The following is a 17,275-nucleotide window of genomic DNA, read 5'->3' on the forward strand; positions in this document are numbered from 1 at the left end:
CAATTGTTTAATAATAGCCTGTCTGCTATTCCCAATAGCTACCTCTATGTGAGGAATGGTTAGAATACGTTCAGGGCATCATCATACAAAGCTCCAGTAGCAGTGACGCCTACACGGAAGGCTTGGAACTGCAAACAGAGGCTGGGGTCACCTCAGTGACATCTGACGCTGTCCAACCAGAAGTTCGATTTTTGTTTGGGGCGGGGGGTCGGGGGGTGTGAAGAAGCAGACTGTGCTAAAGAACTAAAACAATTTGTCTATACTTTCTCTTTAAAAATTTTTTTTGGGCGGCGGGAGAGGGGGGTGTTAAGTAGAATTTCACATCGTATCTGAAGTTAGGAGGAGGATGGGAAAGCTCAGCCCTTCACCCAAGAATAACCCAGTAATGACACCTCTGCGCGTGGGAAGTGTTTCCTTCTGCACAGGGAGGATGTGAGGCTGCACCCCAGTGGGATTCCCTGCTTGAGCTGGAAGGCCACTCAGAGATGCGTGTCGCGCCAAGAGTGCGGAGCTTTCGCTGGGATGAAATACCAGCCTGGAGAGACACTCCAAGTCGAAGGGGCTTCCTCCAGCTTGGAGGTAGGGGCCATGCTGCGCAAAGGGGACCGGAGAGCCCCGGAACCGCCGCAGCCCGCGCCTTCCGCCGAGGGCCTGCCGGGGACGCGATGCTGCCGGGCGCCGGGCCGGCGTCGCCGCCGCCGGCGCGGCCGTGCCCAGCGAGGCCGCGCCAGACCCTGGCGTCCTCCATGTTCTCTCCCGGGCTCCCCCTGCTCCGGCTGCCTGGGCCGCGGACCGCAGCACCACACACCCCCGCGGGGGGGGACGCCGCGCCCCATCCCCGCCCCCGGCCCCACCCCGGCCCCGCCGCGGGGGCCCCGACCCCACCGCCGGCGGGCACTGGCTGAGCTCCGAGGCCGAGAGCCGGCCGCGGGGCCGCGCGGGAGGGGTCGGGGCCGCCGGGGGCGGCGGCGGCCGGCTCGGGGCTCCCCCCCCGCCCGCGCTCGCCGCGGCGGTGGTGCGTCCCGGAGGTTACCGGAAGTGGCCGCGCTCGGCGCTGCCATGTTGAGGAGCCGCCGCTGCCGCTGCCGCCGCCGCCGCCGCCGCCGCTTTGTTGTCGCCTCCTCCGGCTGAGGAGGCGCCCCGAGCGGGGGGAGTGGGGAGGAGGGGGGTCGGCCGCCGCAGCCATGGAGGCCAACTGGACCGCGTTCCTGTTCCAGGTACTGGGGCCCCCCCGGGGGGGCACGGGGGGGCACAGGGGGGCCGGGCCCGGGGCTGGCGGGCGGGCGGGCGGGCGCTCCTCCTCCCTCCCTCCCGGCCCCGCTCTCCGGCCCGGCCTTAATCCCCCTTTGTTTTTCCGCCCGCCCGCCCCGGCGGAGCGGGGCTGCTGAGGGGAAAGGAGGCGGCCTCGCGGGGCGCGGGGGAGAAAGCAGGCCTCGGGGTGACCCCCGGGCCCCCCCAGCACACACACGCACACGCACACACCCTTCGCTCCCGCCCCGGAGGGGAAGGGAGGAGGCCGGCCGCTGTCACCGCCCGCGGCCCGGAGAAAGGAGGGCGCCGGGCCGCTGGAGAGCGCGGTCCGCTTGGCCGCGGCGCGCCGGGCCGGGGCCCACGCCGTGGGGTGAGGGGGTCCCCGGGTCCCACTCAGTCCCCCCTACTTGGTCTGTCTTTCGCTCGCTCTCCGTTCTTTCCGCCTCTCTTTTTGTGCGTGTGTTGACTTTCTGACACCCCCCCCGCGCCCCGTCCCCGCGAATAGCGGGTATCCCTGGGCTCCCCGCCACTCCCCCTTCCCGCCGCCCCCCTCGTGTTTACCCAGTTGGGGGTGTTGTGACTGTGTGTCCCCTCCCCAAACTTTTTCTCTGGCTTTACGTGTTTTCTCTCGCAAGCCTCTGCCGAGCCTTGGCAGCTGACACCCGCTCCCTCTGTCCAGCTCTCCCGCCGTCCCATTCAGCCCGGGGAATCCCCCGGCCGGGGAGGGGGGTGCGGGGGGGCCAGGACTCGGAGGCCCCACCTTCTCCCGGGGCGCGCTTCTCTCGTCCCACCTCGAGCGTCTTCTCCAGCCAAGTGGGGGAGACGGCAAGTGGAGAGAGCAAACAAAGTCCGCTTACAAAGCCCCCAGATGAGTCATTCGTGGGGTGTTGGTCTTCATTTTTTGCAAAAAACTTGAAGGTGACTGTGGCCGATATGTTGGCAGTCCTCTTGTCGGCTCACTTGAGGTGGGGACCCCTGTTTAGAAGACCGAGAACTTTTTCTTTTTTTTCCTGCTCCGTTTCTGTTTGCAAACGAAGCACTTGGTGGGCAGTAGTAATGAGCTCACGGGGAAACTTGGGAACTGGAGGCTAGGAAGCTCGTCACTTTAAGTGCGTTCTTCCCGCCTCTTTGAGTTATTTTCCTTCTTTGAATAACTTCTCGAAATCCCAAACCAGTAGCTTGGGTGCTTGAAACCTTTTGTGACTAACCAAGAACGGATGCAGAATTTTCAAAAAGAATCCTCCCAGCCCCTGGACCCATCCCAGTGGAGTTAATATAGGGAACTGGATAATTCTAAACGTTGCCTATTGTGTAGAGATGGTTTATTGTTTGAAGATATATTCTTTCGAATGTAATTTGCTTTTTAAATAATTGTATTATATTCAGGCTTCTTAAAATTGAGCATACTCAAAATTATGGAATTCACTAACTTGGCCTTTTTCTCATTCTGATCTAGTATTGTTTTAACGTGCTTTGATGAGATTGATAATGAGATAAGCCAACTTAAAAATGCATTGGAAAAGAAATGATATATAACCAGCTTGCATCCAGGTTGGTGTGAAGGTGGCAAATGCCCTCTTGAGAAAAAGCTTTCAAATGGTCATTTTAAAATATGGGATAAATGGGCCACTGAAGTGATTTTTCACATGAGGAATGATTTAGATTTACCGTATTAAACGCACTCTCTCTTAATGGAGATTGGAAAAAATTGAGAGTTCTTTATATAAAAGAAAACCCCCTAACTGATTTTTGGAAAACTGTTGAAAAATCTTTTCTAATACTTTTATTATTCTTTTCCTGGGGAAAGCAAATGCCAAGCATTTATTGATCAACTTTTTAATTAGATTTTATATTATTTAATTTTTTTCAGCTATTAAAATCTTTTTTTCCACCTGATGGAGAAGTGTGAAAGCTAATATTTGATCCTGGGCTTGGCAATGTGTGCAGTGATAATTTAGAGCCGAGGACAGTTGAATGGGTAAAGAGAATATTTCAGTCTTTTCTCTGGAAAGGTATGAATAGACTTACTCAGTTCCAGTTTTAAGTAATTTTCACTGGGGAAATGGAGAGTCGAACTCTCTTGTTGTTTCCTGGAGCATCCTATTGAATTTATATTTTAAAACAATTTTAGTACCTGCTTGCTTTCCAAATAATCTGGTGGAAAGTGAAAGCCATAGCTGTTAAAATGTTTGATGGATGATTCTTCTCTAACAGGACATTCAAGATGTGACTCACTGATGCTAATTTCTTCAGTGCAAAATCTTTTACCCTCTGGCACTGGAGATTTCATGGTGCCATATCCTACCACCCTGGGTGATGAAGTAACATTTCTGTTTTGCCAGCACCAGAAGAAAGCTTGGGCAGGGTTTTAAGAAAGAAAAGAAAAGCCTTGCTATTGAAAGAGATGGGAGATAAATTTTGGTTTGATGATGCTAGTCAAATAACAGTCTACCCAGAAGTTATATATTTTAAAAAATCACCTAACTGAAGGCAGGCCATGGTTGTTATTTTACTCTGTCTCTCCCCCAGAGAACAAGTTGGGGAAACCCAGTTCCCCTCTTAGAAGGCTTCATGTAGAAGTGTGGGGATCCTAGGAATCCTCAGAGAGTGATTCCTGTAGTGGTCAAGGCATTCTACAGCATTTCACCCGAGAAGCAGGGACCTGGTGTGACCTCGTGTGAGAGTGAGCTTCAGCAATGCTGTAAAAATACTTTATGTTGCCACAGACATCTGAATTGGTAAAATGGCAGTAAGTGCTTTTAGTACTCCATCGAACTAATGGTTGTTTAGAATTGAAAAATGCCTCTAAACACTATAAGTCTGAACTTTGTCCAGAAGATTTGCGTTTCCTATTATCTGATCTGATAGCCTTTGAAATTGTATATCTTGAGCTATCTTCAGCTATTAACCTTTTATATATTATATGGAAGCTTGGGTATCCTACAGCCAGGTTGGAGATGGGGTAAGATTAGAGTCCAAATTCTATAAAAGTGTCTACTGAGGTCACTTGGGTAGATCCTGACAATGGTAGGAGCTCCCTAAATTAAATGAAACGTGGACTGTAATTCAGTATGAGCACTAAGTCTCAAAAGAGAGCTCATAAGTAAGCACAAAAGGAAGATTCAGTCAAAATGACTAGATTGAAAATGGTAACTCAGTAACATCTCCTGATGATTCAGGGGAGTCTGGTTCTAGGCTTAGTTAACTATTGTGCTGCTATCAAGTAAACATGGGGCTGTGTGTGGTAGATGTTCTTATTCATCAGAAGAGCTGTGTGTGCGTGTGTGTGTGAATGAGTGAGTGTGTCCTGTCTGTCTCCATGGTTTTTTCTCCTTAATGGAGTGAACTGTAGGACCTGGGATTATAGAGTATGAAGGGTAAATAGGTGTCTAGAGTCTCTAAGCTGATGGGATGGACCCTTCCAAAGATGTTGTATGCTTTAAATATTTGGAACTCTTAGCTCTGAGTGCATGTATCCTTTTAGGATTACAAAACTCAAGCACAGGGGCTCAGGGTTACTGTCAAGAGTTTCAAAATTCATGTTGATCAAGTACAACATATTAGGAAGAACTATTTCAGGAATTTTTTCCCCATCATTTCCTAAATGTTTATCAGTATGGAGGTATGGACAATTTCGGAAGAATCAAATCCAAGAGACTAATTACTCATAAATACCAAGAACCTGATCCACAACGAAATGTTGGTTTCAGTGCAGCTAAAGAAAATTTCCAAACAGTGTCCAGCCCCCAGTTTTGGAGGAGTGGAAAGCACTTTATAACAGCAAATGCCCAATACTTTTAACAGGACTTAGAACCACTAGAAGTAGGTGAAAATGAAAGGAATTTAAATTATTTATATCTTGTTTTCTCTTACTAGTTTGAGTTTAGGGTTTGAACTAGTGTTGCTAAAGGATGAGATGAAATAAACTAAAAAACAACTGACAGGTGTCTGCTGGGGGCTGCCTTCACAGATACCTTCCAGGTTTCATTTCAGCCAAATCTTTTAGTAAAATTAAGTGAAAACTTTGAAAGTAAACTTAACAACTAGCATACGTATTCCCAGAACTAGTGCCTGTCTTTTCCTAGGTAAAATAAACAAGTAGATGATAATATGTCTGTATGTATATGTGTCTGAGTGTGTGGCTTGTGCATTACTGCAGTAAGGTACTATTAAACTCTTTTAAGTCTAAAGTGTAATTTTTTTGACAAGTTATTTAAACTTGGTTTCAGCACTGGCAGACTAACACAAACTGGTTTCGTCAGCTGGTATGTCCCTTATGAACCAGGGTGGTGTGTAGTTTAGTCAGCTGTTTGAAAGCAAGATCACTGTCAGCAATTTATTTGCAAAAGTTTTGTGTCTGTGCAGTGATTTTAAGTGCTTTGTAATGGGAGCTCTGAGAGTAGCTAGGTAGTTGCTGGATCTCTGCTGCAGAGAGTAGCTTACAGGCTCATTGATTGTTTCTTCTGGTCTCTGTTGTCTGAAGCATGTTGTATTTTGAGGGTGGTTGTGAGAGGCCAAGTTTCTGAAGTGTGAATGTTTGATTTTAGGCCCATGAAGCCTCCCATCATCAGCAGCAGGCAGCACAGAACAGTTTGCTGCCCCTTCTGAGCTCTGCTGTGGAGCCCCCTGATCAGAAACCATTGCTTCCAATACCGATAACTCAGAAACCTCAGGCTGCTCCAGAAACATTAAAGGATGCCATTGGGATTAAGAAAGAAAAGCCCAAAACTTCCTTTGTGTGCACTTACTGCAGTAAAGCTTTCAGGGACAGCTATCACCTGAGGCGGCACGAGTCCTGCCACACAGGCATCAAGCTGGTGTCCCGGCCAAAGAAAACCCCCACCACGGTGGTTCCCCTCATCTCCACCATCGCTGGGGACAGCAGCCGAACTTCGCTGGTCTCCACCATTGCAGGCATCTTGTCCACAGTCACTACATCTTCCTCGGGCACCAACCCCAGCAGCAGTGCCAGCAGCACAGCTATGCCCGTGACCCAGTCTGTCAAGAAACCCAGTAAGCCTGTCAAGAAGAACCACGCGTGTGAGATGTGTGGGAAGGCCTTCCGAGATGTGTACCACCTCAACCGGCACAAGCTCTCCCATTCGGACGAAAAGCCCTTCGAGTGTCCTATTTGCAATCAGCGCTTCAAGAGGAAGGACCGCATGACTTACCACGTGAGGTCTCACGAAGGAGGCATCACCAAACCTTATACTTGCAGTGTTTGTGGGAAAGGCTTCTCGAGGTAGTGCGTTTTGCTTTGTTTCTTTGTGTTTTTTTTTTTTTCCTATCATGGTATCAGTACAATCTCTAGATCTAGAATGTTTATGTGAGACTAGATATGTGCAGGCCTGCCTTATTAGAGGAGATTGGTGACAGATAAAGTATTATACCTCCAGGGCTAATTCCAGTTTGGTGTGGTTGACAAGTGTGACATAGGGATTAACTAATTATTTCGTTTAAGAAGTGCCTTGGTGGACTCAGGCCTTTATTCGGCACAGCAACACTTCTTATCACTGCAAAACCAGTACTTTTCGGTTCAGTTGGGTGACTGGTCTTGAGGTTAACTGCACAAATCAAGGAAACATATCCTGGAAGTTGGGATGACCTTGGATACTCTTAAAACTTTTAAGAGAGCGTGTTTTTCCATTTCTCTCTGGTTACTAACATTTCACTAATTTTCATTTGTAAAGGCTGTTTAAAGTTAATATTAATAGCAGTTGTCTCTGGCAAGTGATAGTAAATTTTGGGTATTCTGTAACTGTAAAGAGTCAAGACCTAGTATGATTTGATGTTGACTAGAAGAGAAAATTAACAAGTAAAGGACTAAGACTTTTGTTTATGGTAAGAGAGGTAAGGAGGCTTGCACTGGGGGGTGGGGGAGTTGGTAATTCTGCTAGCTTTCTTTAAAATGCCCCCCACCCATATCTGCCAAGCATGTAAACATCACAGTAAGTAGCATTTCTCTATGTGTGTTCCATTACATCTTCTGTTGAAACTCTCTCTTTCACAGGCCTGACCACTTAAGCTGTCACGTAAAACATGTCCATTCAACAGAAAGACCCTTCAAATGCCAAGTAAGAGTTAAAATGACTTATCCTTAGTGTAGCACTTAATGCACATTATCCAGAAGGTCTGAGCCAATCTCACCATTCTTGAATAGTCTTAAAATCACTGACTTAAGTAAATGTGGTCCTCTTGAATTCTAGTTTTATAAAACATAAATGACAGCTTCTATTTCTGGGAGGCGTGATCATTTAAAAATGTAAATAAATGTTTTTGTTAAGCTACATTTCCTTTTCCTTGGGCAGCAGTGTTTAGTAATAAGAAAAAAAAATGTATTGTCTTGCAAAGGTCACTGTATTTGAAATGAATGAAGGGCTTTAAGTTAATTTCTGGGCTGATGGTTGAGGTTGTTTTAACTCTAATAGAAGAAAATAGGGATGTTTTCCCAAATGTAACCACTTACTGGATTTTTGTCTGCTATTGCCACATTGGAGCATTTTTAATGACATAAATTGTGGTAATGAAAAGTTTAAGAATTTTAATGAAATGACTGTTAGGTGTCAGTAATTCTGTTTTTTATGCAGAAAGTCTTTTTGTGCTCCTTTTAGTTAAATTTGTTAATAACTGATTTTATTAAGTAAATGATTGAATTCTAAGAAAAATCCAGTTGGAGGAAGGAGACTAGTGTCATTGAGTGAATACCTGCTATGAGGCCGTGGGCCAGGCTCTTAATCCACCAGTAATTTTGTGAGGTAGGTATTACCTTCATTTTACAGATGAAATAAATTCAGATAGGTTAGCTAGCTTGCTGAGTATTACACTGTTTAGTGAATTAGGAAGCTGGATTTAAATCCAAGGTTGACTGACTCTACAGCTCACATCTTTTCACTACTTGTTTGATATTTTTTTCTTTCCCTCGAAATGTAAGAGTCCAAAATTGACCAGGTGTTTTGTTATGAGTACAGTTTTAGGTAAGACATGCAATTAAAATCCAACTAATTCAGTCTGCTTGCTTACTTGGATAGGGTAATACCTTAGAATATAACGTACTTTAAAATGAGTAGAACAGGATAGTCTATATTTAAAAAAAGTTTTCCTCCCTCATGCAGACATGCACTGCTGCCTTTGCCACCAAAGACAGACTGCGGACACACATGGTGCGCCACGAAGGCAAGGTGTCCTGTAACATCTGCGGGAAGCTCCTGAGCGCAGCGTACATCACCAGCCACCTAAAGACGCATGGGCAGAGCCAGAGTATCAACTGCAACACGTGCAAGCAGGGCATCAGCAAAAGTGAGCGGCGCCCCAGCTCGCGTTCTCGTGGTGGTTCAGATTGATGGAGTGTAGATTGTTTTTTTTAATGATATATTGAAGATATTTTCACTTGTGTTCTCAGGACCGTATTAATATTCATCTTACTTGTTTCCTGCTGTTACTAAAGTACGCAAGCACACATCAGCGGAGAGTGTATGTTAGTGTTGGAAATACACTTAACATGCACGTATACAGACAACACTGATGAACACTCCACTGATTTTGCCTTTACTCCCTCACCATCTACTAATAATGCCCATGTTAGAGGAGCACAGTTTCCCCGCAGCTGTTTTCCCTTCCTTCGGAGTTGGAATAGAAAGCTTTAGTGTGTGAGAATTGTGGTAGAAGTGCCTCCTAACTCCTGATTGCATTAATAACATGTCCTCAGTAACCTAAAGATAAAAGCAGTGTTAAATAATTTTACTTTCCAAACCCAAATCTATACAGAAAAGGGCTATCATATCCATTGGAATGTTTAAATGCTTTGCTTACCTTAAATTCAGAGCCAAAGATAGACTATTCCACGGATCTGTGGATAAAATTCAGTACTTGCATTTAGAGGCTTTTTCTTTTAAGATCTCCCTAACCACCAGAAGAAAGTGTTTTCCTAATTCTGTATTCTGTTATATATGTGCTTTATGTGGCAGAAACATGAGATTCTCAAAATAGCTGGCCAAACGTGAATGGGAAAGAATGTTAATGTGTTTTAATGTCATTTGTTTTTGCTTCTTTGTAAGTATGTTGAGTTTATTATCTAGCATGTCAAACTTTGTTAATTTTACAGAAATTTACTTTTAATGTACATCGTTGTGATCAAATAACTTAAGTATATTAGATATTTTGATGAGCCTCAATTATTCCATGCTAATATTACCCAAGTTCAGTTCTGAAAAATACTTGCTTTTTAATGTAGCAAAGAATTCTTTTATATTGATTTCCCTAGCTTTCTGGATTTTTTTTTTTTTAAATGTATCTATTTTGACCAATAGAGACATAGCACAAAAGATGTACTAGAGTAAAAAAATTATTGGGTCAGATGATAAAGATCATAGAGGTGTGAGGAGTCAAGGTATCTTAAGTTTTGGATTTTGGAAAAGTAGCCCACACTTTTTCAGGGTAAATTTGGTGTTTCTGGTTTGTCTTTGGAGTAGCGTGCATGAGTGAAGAGACCAGCAACCAGAAGCAGCAGCAGCAGCAGCAGCAGCAGCAGCAGCATGTGACAAGCTGGCCAGGGAAGCAGGTAGAGACATTGAGACTGTGGGAAGAAGCTGTCAAAGCAAGAAAGAAAGGTAAGATGAGGTGTCCAGTGCCCACAGCGTGGCTAGAAAAGTGTTTGCATCTAGTGTATGCCAAGTAGCAAAGGAAAATAGCCACAGCTCAGAGATTCCTGCTTTATGGAAACACTTTATGAAGATACTCTGTGCTGGGAAGTATCTGGTTGAGTTATTAGCAGCAAAGCTTCTAAGCTTCTGGATAGTTTTCTTTTTCCTAGGAAATAAAAATTCTTAGTACTTCTTATCATGTTCTTTCTTTTGATTTACTTTTCATTACAAATTTGGAGCCACATTTGGTACTTTGCTATGTACGCTCAGAGTTCCTTTTTATGTTCTTTTTATGTCAGCCTCCATGCATTAAAGGCTCCTTTTTTTTTTCTTTATAAAATATTCCCACTCTTAGAGGTAGATGAACTATCCTTCTGTGTACATAAGTTCATTTTCTTACAACTGTGCTATTTTCTGCTCTTTAGGGTTGTTTCTGAATTGTGTGTTTTTTTTTTTTTTTTTACATATTTCAGCCTCTGTAATGCCAATGTCTTTTTTCTCAGTCTTACTCTTAACCTCTTTCATTCTGTCATTAGGGCTGGCATTAGCTTAACATGTGTGTACTTCAGTTGATAGTGACTTGACTGTAATTGTTACTGAAATTTTGAGAATGGTTTGTTTTTCTCTATATATATCTTGTAAAGAAGCAGTTGGAGTATCAGTTTTCAACACAGCTTTTTAACTTAGTAGCTGTAGCTTTGGTTGTGCAGCCATTTCAGTTAAATCATTTTGTCAGAGTATCATCAGCCACTGGACAGATTGCTAAATTCTTTTTTCCCTCCCTCTTCCTTGTCATGTCTTATTTTAAATTCTTGAGGAATCCCCTGCATGTAGGCTCTGCTGTAATTCCTTTGCTGTGTAGTTTCTTCCATCCTCTGCTTTCATGTAGTGAAGCTATTCCTTTCCTCTCAGATCCCTTCTGAGCAGCCTGTACTTGGATAAAGATAAAAGGAATAGCATTCTTTTTCATGCATCAGCTGGCATTGGAGGGCTTCCCTGGTGGCTCAGAGGTAAAGAATCTGCCTGTAATGTAGAAGACACAGGTTCAATCCCTGGGTCAGGAATATCCCCTGAGGAGGACATTCTTGCCTGGAGAATCCCATGGACAGAGGAGCCTGGCAGGCTACAGTCCATGGGGTCGTAAAGAGTCAGACACGACTGAAGCGACTTAGCGTGCACGCACTGGCATTGGAGGAAAAGAAGGGAGCAGTTCAGAGAGGCTTTCCATTTGGTGCTGGTTACTCCTATCTTCCAAATGAATATTGTCATTTTGATAAAATGTTTTGTGATAGAAGGAGTGGAGAATGGCGGATAGGGGAGAAAAATGTATATATGTGTATATGCCATGATAATTGTATAGTAGGTTGAAAGCATATTATGAAGGAGATTTTACCCAGAGAAGAAGTAAGAGTGGTTGTTACAGAAAAGGACAGGGCTAGATTAAAAAGAAAATATGGTAGGGGAGGTAGGGAGATGGTGGATGGGGGAGTGAAAATTCACTGGGTTACAATAGGAGGAGAATGTTTTTAGCAGTGCTACCATCACCTCAAAAATGAGTTGGTTTTCTCCCTCATTCTTTTTTTCCTGCACTCTTCTGTTTGGTATTGTATTTCAGTGTGCTTGCACAATAAGACTCAGTTGTTTAGCTCATCTTCTGATCTCCATGAAACAAAATGGTATTATAGTCCCACTTGTAATGTGAATCTCTTTGGAGATTCACTGATGTTAGATGTTAGAAACTGATGTTTCTAACTGATGTTAGAAACTTCTGTGTTCATGTTAGTAAATGTCACATTTTGGGGAGAAGAGACTCCTGATCTGAAAACCTGAACTTGAATCAGCACGTCACTTTTAAATATTGGGTTTAAACAAGGTAATTAAGTTGCCAAACGTGGATGACAATCAGATCATCATTTCAGGAGCTTCTTAGATGTACAGATTTCCCAGGTTCCGTCTAAATCTCAAGATTGAACTTCTTGGGGAGCAATTCCCCCCCCCCCCGCAAATAAGTGCTCCCTAGATAAATGATTTTGATCATCAGCCAGTTTTGGGAATCCCTGATAAGGAGTATGGAGCAGTGCCAAGGTTACATCATGCTTATCAAGGGAGTGCTGCTCTTTGACTCAGGGGGCCACCTGAGATGATTTGACCACATGTGGCATGCAGGCAGACCTCTATCTTTAGTCTCAAATGCATTTCTCCATTTTGACAACCGAGTCACAGCACCCCATCCGTCTTCTTACTGCTCTTTTCTGACACACCAGCAGATGATGCTGAATTTTGGTTGAGGGGTGGAATAGGGGGGTGTCACCTCAGAGGAAAGTTTTCCTTAAGAAGTGCTCAGGCTTTGCTGATAACAAGGACCATGATACCCCAACTCACTGCAGGGTGTGCTCGCCTCACTAGTCCCCTTTGGTATGGTTGGTGGTTTTGTCATATGTACAGTTAAATGACACTAGGGGTAAAGTAGATGATTATGTCAGTTTCAGAAAAAATGAGAGGGGAGGAGAACATAAACCTACTGAGGGATGCTTGTTCTTAACATCATTAATAAACATAAGCAGAAACAACAGGATTATTTAAAATGATTTGTCTGAGACTGAAATAAACAGATGATTATTAAAATAGCTTGTTTTTCTATCCCTATTTAATGGATTTTTAAAACCTTAACAGAATGTGGCTTCACCTCTGAGAAAGCTTTAGAGTACATAGCATAGAGCACACACATCTCTCTGCTAGTTACAGTGTGCCTTACAAGAAGATTTTTCTGATTATCTGTTGTGTAACCATCAGCCCAGCTCTGTGTAAGCAAGCTCTTCTAGCCTGGCCTGTGGGTGCTTGGCTCTTCCCTGGAATGTCTGTAGAACTCTGAGGAGCCACATGAAGCGTAGTGATAATACTTAGCCCTACTCGATATCTCTGCCCCGCAGAGTGCCTTGCAGAAATTACCTGATCTTCCAGCATCATTGTGAGGTAGGTAAGTAAATCTAAACTTGAAACCAAAAGCACCAAGGCTAAGCCAGTTTCCTCAGTCCTTGTGGAAGGCCCAGTGTCAGAAAAGAGAACTGCTCTCACACCAGGATTCCTGGCCCCCAATTTTGTGCTCAGAAGGAGCCTCCCTTCCAGTTGACCATGGGATAGAAAACTGTAATTTAACTTATTAAATGTTTGTCCTTTTTAATTAAAAGAAGTTGATTCAGAAACTCAATTGTGTTCACTGTTTTTAGAGTCTAAAGGCCCTTTTGTCTTCTTATTTTAGAAGCTGCTAACCTGTGCCAAACCTCCACGGCTGCTACGACACCTGTGACTCTCACTACTCCATTCAATATAACGTCCTCTGTGTCGTCTGGGACTATGTCAAACCCAGTCACAGTGGCAGCTGCAATGAGCATGAGAAGTCCAGTAAATGTTTCAAGTGCAGTTAACATAACCAGCCCAATGAACATAGGGCATCCTGTGACTATAACCAGTCCATTATCCATGACCTCTCCTTTAACACTCACTACCCCCGTCAACCTGCCCACCCCCGTCACTGCCCCAGTGAATATAGCACACCCTGTCACGATCACGTCTCCAATGAACCTGCCCACACCTATGACGTTAGCTGCCCCTCTCAATATAGCAATGAGACCTGTAGAGAGCATGCCTTTCTTACCCCAAGCTTTGCCTACATCACCACCTTGGTAAACAGTGTTATAAAATCAGAATATGGGATAAAGTAAATATTTACCAGCAACTTACTTTTAGTTTATTAAAGCAAAAAGTAAACCATGAGATTGGGAGATTCTATTAGTTAATAATAGTGTAGTAGCATTTTCCTCCAATTTGGCTGGGATTGTTCACAGTAGGGTATGTACGTCACTTATCATTGGACCACTTTAGTTTAATCAGAAATTCCTTTTAGCTGACAGCATTGCTTAAACAGGATAGTAGTTGGCAAGATGAAACATCAGAATTAAAACCAGTCATAAAAAAGCAAAATCCATTTCAAAATAAAACAGCATTACTGTTTCTAATCCCAAGAAATCATTTTATGCTAAACACTAGCAGAGCTCTTCTCCCCATATGAACAAAGTGGATGGCGGATTTTAACCTGAAGTTCTAAATCCACGGATTGTGAGCTAGTGTATTGTCTGTGTTTGTTTTTATGAGTAAATACATGCATTGTCATAATAAAATGCATTTCAGAGAATATGCATTTTACCTTTGGGAATATGTTAATTTCAGGCAGCATTCCCTATGGGAAAGGTGATACCAGCTCTGATATGCAAAGCATATGATAATTTATCATTCTAACTTCAACACATAATAGGGATTGTGACCTGATATTTGGAGATGTAAATATTGCTCAGCATACTAATCCTGATGAAATAAGCATTGTAGTTGACTTTTTTAAAAAATTTAAAAAACAAAACAAAAACAAAATATATACCTTGTGTTTCGGTAAGAAAAGGCCGCAACTGGCAGAGGAGAAGTCAGGTGTGCGGACAAGCAGACTCCTAACAAACGGAGGCCAGCGGGACTCCTGTTCAGGGGTCACAGAGTACTTCGGAACAGTTAAAATGTATTTGCTTTAAATTGGAAGACGCTGGAGGCACTGGGATGTGATATGCCCCTCTCTCTCCCAATCAGAGCCTGTTGATGTTTCAACAGGGAAAGATGTGTTAGTTGCTCACTAGAGTTTATGTCTTATATTAAATTGTATACAGTTTTTATTCTAACCACTAACTAGGTAGTATGCCCCTTCAGAACAAGCAGAGTCTATCTTTTTTTTTTTTTCTCCTTCCGTTTCTTAATCAAGTATTGTGCAGATTTGTTCAACTTTGTAAATACAGACATCACTTTTTTTTTTCTTTGAGAAAACACTTGTATCAACTTTGTGAGGTTTTCAGGGAGACAGCTGACTGCACTCCCTACAGAAACCCAGCAATGATTGTGCACGTTAAGACATGTGCTTTTTATTTCTTAGCAGGATGTTTTTATCTCTGTACATAAAGTAGAAACCAAAAGCTAGGGAAACAGATACTCTCCACCATCATGCCAGACATTAATGTTTTTAAAGCGTTGTGTTTTTTTTTTAAGTTACTAAAACCAAGACGCTGTGATTTTTTTTTTTTTAAGTTGCAATATGTTTTTGGTTTTTTTCCTTTTTTAATCTTGCAGTTAAGAGAAATGGACATTAGTTGTGTTAATCTTGCAAAATGTTTGCAGGACTGACTATCAAACTGGATGACTTCCATTTATGCCCCACTGTGTCAGTTCAAGCATCAAAATACCTTGCGTCTGAGGCAGACTTCCTACATCAGGGACAGGTATCTGTGTGTCATTATACAAAACAGTTCGAGGGGGTTGAACTACGTAGTAAAAAATAAAATAAATAGTACTTAGTGTAAAATAATTTTATAAATGATCTTTTGTACTTTAGGACATTAAATTGTACAACTTTTGTATATATAAAAGCTTAGGAACTTTCTGTTTAGCAGGAAGGCAACACATTCCTACACTTTTAATGTATATGTTTGTTATAATGTCCATGTAAACATGCCCTATGTTTGTGCCTTTTAATTAGTTTGTCTCAATAAACAAAATGTAGAGAAAAATATGTAGCTATGACTTTGTTACAACTGTCCTATCCACAGTACCGAGGTGGTTTGTTTTTAACATGTAGAGCATTGTGTGTGGACTACTGGGAGGACTCGTGTAGGGAAGGCCCACGCGTGGCCCTGCTGAGGCCTGGATTGGGCAGATAGTGGCCACATTTGGAGGAAGCCCATGTTTTCTGGCTCTGCTTAATGGGCCGTGTCGTCTCTCTCTGACTGAGCAGGCAATCCAGTCCTCCAGCATGGACACAGCCCGGCTTCCTCCACAATGGTCCAAGGAGCAGTCCTCAGTGGGGGCAGATGTGGACCCTACCCCCAGGCTAGAGTGTGGTCGTCAGAACCCTGAAAGTATTAGTTCTTTTAAAAAAAAAAAAAGATATATACTAGAAATGATTGCTTTATCAATTCATTGTATAATAAACAGGAGTGAGACTTCATTGTATGACTTCAGTTAAAATGCTATTTTGTATGCATCCTTTATTCACTTAAGCTTGTCTGCAATAATAAAGCCACGTCGTGTCTTCTTTTGGGAGGGAGAGAGTTGGCAGGATGGAGGTGGCAGTGGGCCACTGGAATGGCGGGGGGGGGGGGGGTGCCAAAGTAGGTTGTGGTGAAATTCTCCTGTCTTGGAACTGGAATTGAGTTTTAATGCTGATGAACTGATTCAACCAAGTGTTGAAGGCACGACGGCCATCGCTCACAAAAAAGCAGAGAGTTTGTTTTTCTCTTCTGGTTGTAACCTGGTTAAGAGCGTCCCCTTTATCAGATTGGCAGCTAAAGAGTTGTATTAGATAATCCTCAAATCTGACATCCAGCCTGTTATGCTCTAGGGCTCGCTTCTTGGGCTGCATTTTGCCTTTTATTGTATCCATTTCCCTCCTAAGGTGTGCTCCTAAACAAAGGTTTCTATGTAAGCAGATGGATGATTTTTCCTGTCAATACCAGCACTGTATTACTAACATGCAAAAACTGCAGATTTATTTTGACAAATTAAAGTTAACCAGTCACAAATGTTATGATGGATTGCTTAATACCTCAGAAGCTTCACCAGTTCACCATGATAGAGAAATTTTTGCAGCGCTGCTTCTCCAGGTGTATACATCTTGATACTGGGTGGCAGAGAGAGGGAAGGACTAGTGACCCCTGGCCGAGAGGGTGGGACTACACCAGGCTGGCTGCAGGAAAACTACTTCCCACCTAAAGTAAACCCAGAGAAGATGGTTTTTAAAACTTTTTTTTCTTATGCTCTAAATCCAGCTGCTTTACCTGAAAGGGGTTTTAGGTTGGGTTGCCTAATCATTTGTGTTGCACGAGGTTCATCAGATGTCTCCTGAGTGCCAACAATGTGCCAGGCACTGTTAGGCAGTAAAGGGCATAAAACAAAGATGAAAAACTGGTGGCTGCCTCCAAGGAGGCTGTTAAGAGAGATACACTACGTTCCCAAGTGATAGTATCACCAGACAGCAAATCAAGATGCATCTGACACCATTTAATAAAAAGCTTTGGATGCCTACATCTGTTTTGTATATAGTTGAGGCTTTCCAAACTTCCTCTGATAATTGACCCAGTGAAAACAGCTGGAGGAAGAATTTCTTCTTGCTTTTGTTTGGAATGGGAAGTGTCATTTCAGTGAGTTGCTAGTTAACAGTGCTTACTGTCCAGGTGTTTCTGCTCTTAGGGAGCCCTGCAGTTTGGTCCTTTCTGAAGAGACTTGGATTCAGGAGGTTTTCCCTATAGTATCAAGTAACAAGGACAGTCCAATGTTTTCATGAATTACCATTGAAC

At 43.4% G+C, this 17,275-nt stretch overlaps 1 protein-coding gene across 13 annotated transcripts; it reads left to right on the forward strand.

Moving 5' to 3' along the window:
- Nucleotides 1-284: 284 nt before the first annotated feature.
- On the forward strand, nt 285-16,504 carry VEZF1 (vascular endothelial zinc finger 1). Of its 13 annotated transcripts, none has more exons than XM_043483234.1 (9): nt 872-1,217; nt 2,708-2,802; nt 3,122-3,229; nt 3,781-4,000; nt 5,799-6,493; nt 7,262-7,325; nt 8,346-8,547; nt 9,717-9,857; nt 13,150-16,504. In XM_043483234.1, the coding sequence occupies exons 4-9, from the start codon at nt 3,995-3,997 to the stop codon at nt 13,575-13,577; spliced, it is 1,536 nt and encodes a 511-aa protein (XP_043339169.1). In that variant the 5' UTR covers nt 872-1,217; nt 2,708-2,802; nt 3,122-3,229; nt 3,781-3,994; the 3' UTR covers nt 13,578-16,504. The 13 variants fall into 13 exon arrangements, with proteins under 13 accessions (XP_043339116.1, XP_043339134.1, XP_043339124.1 ...); XM_043483250.1 differs by lacking the exon at nt 872-1,217 and adding an exon at nt 1,324-1,621; XM_043483244.1 differs by lacking the exon at nt 2,708-2,802.
- The last annotated feature ends 771 nt before the right edge of the window (nt 16,505-17,275 follow it).

Source organism: Cervus canadensis, chromosome 1 (genome assembly GCF_019320065.1).
Source record: "Cervus canadensis isolate Bull #8, Minnesota chromosome 1, ASM1932006v1, whole genome shotgun sequence".
Lineage (NCBI taxonomy): Eukaryota > Metazoa > Chordata > Mammalia > Artiodactyla > Cervidae > Cervus > Cervus canadensis.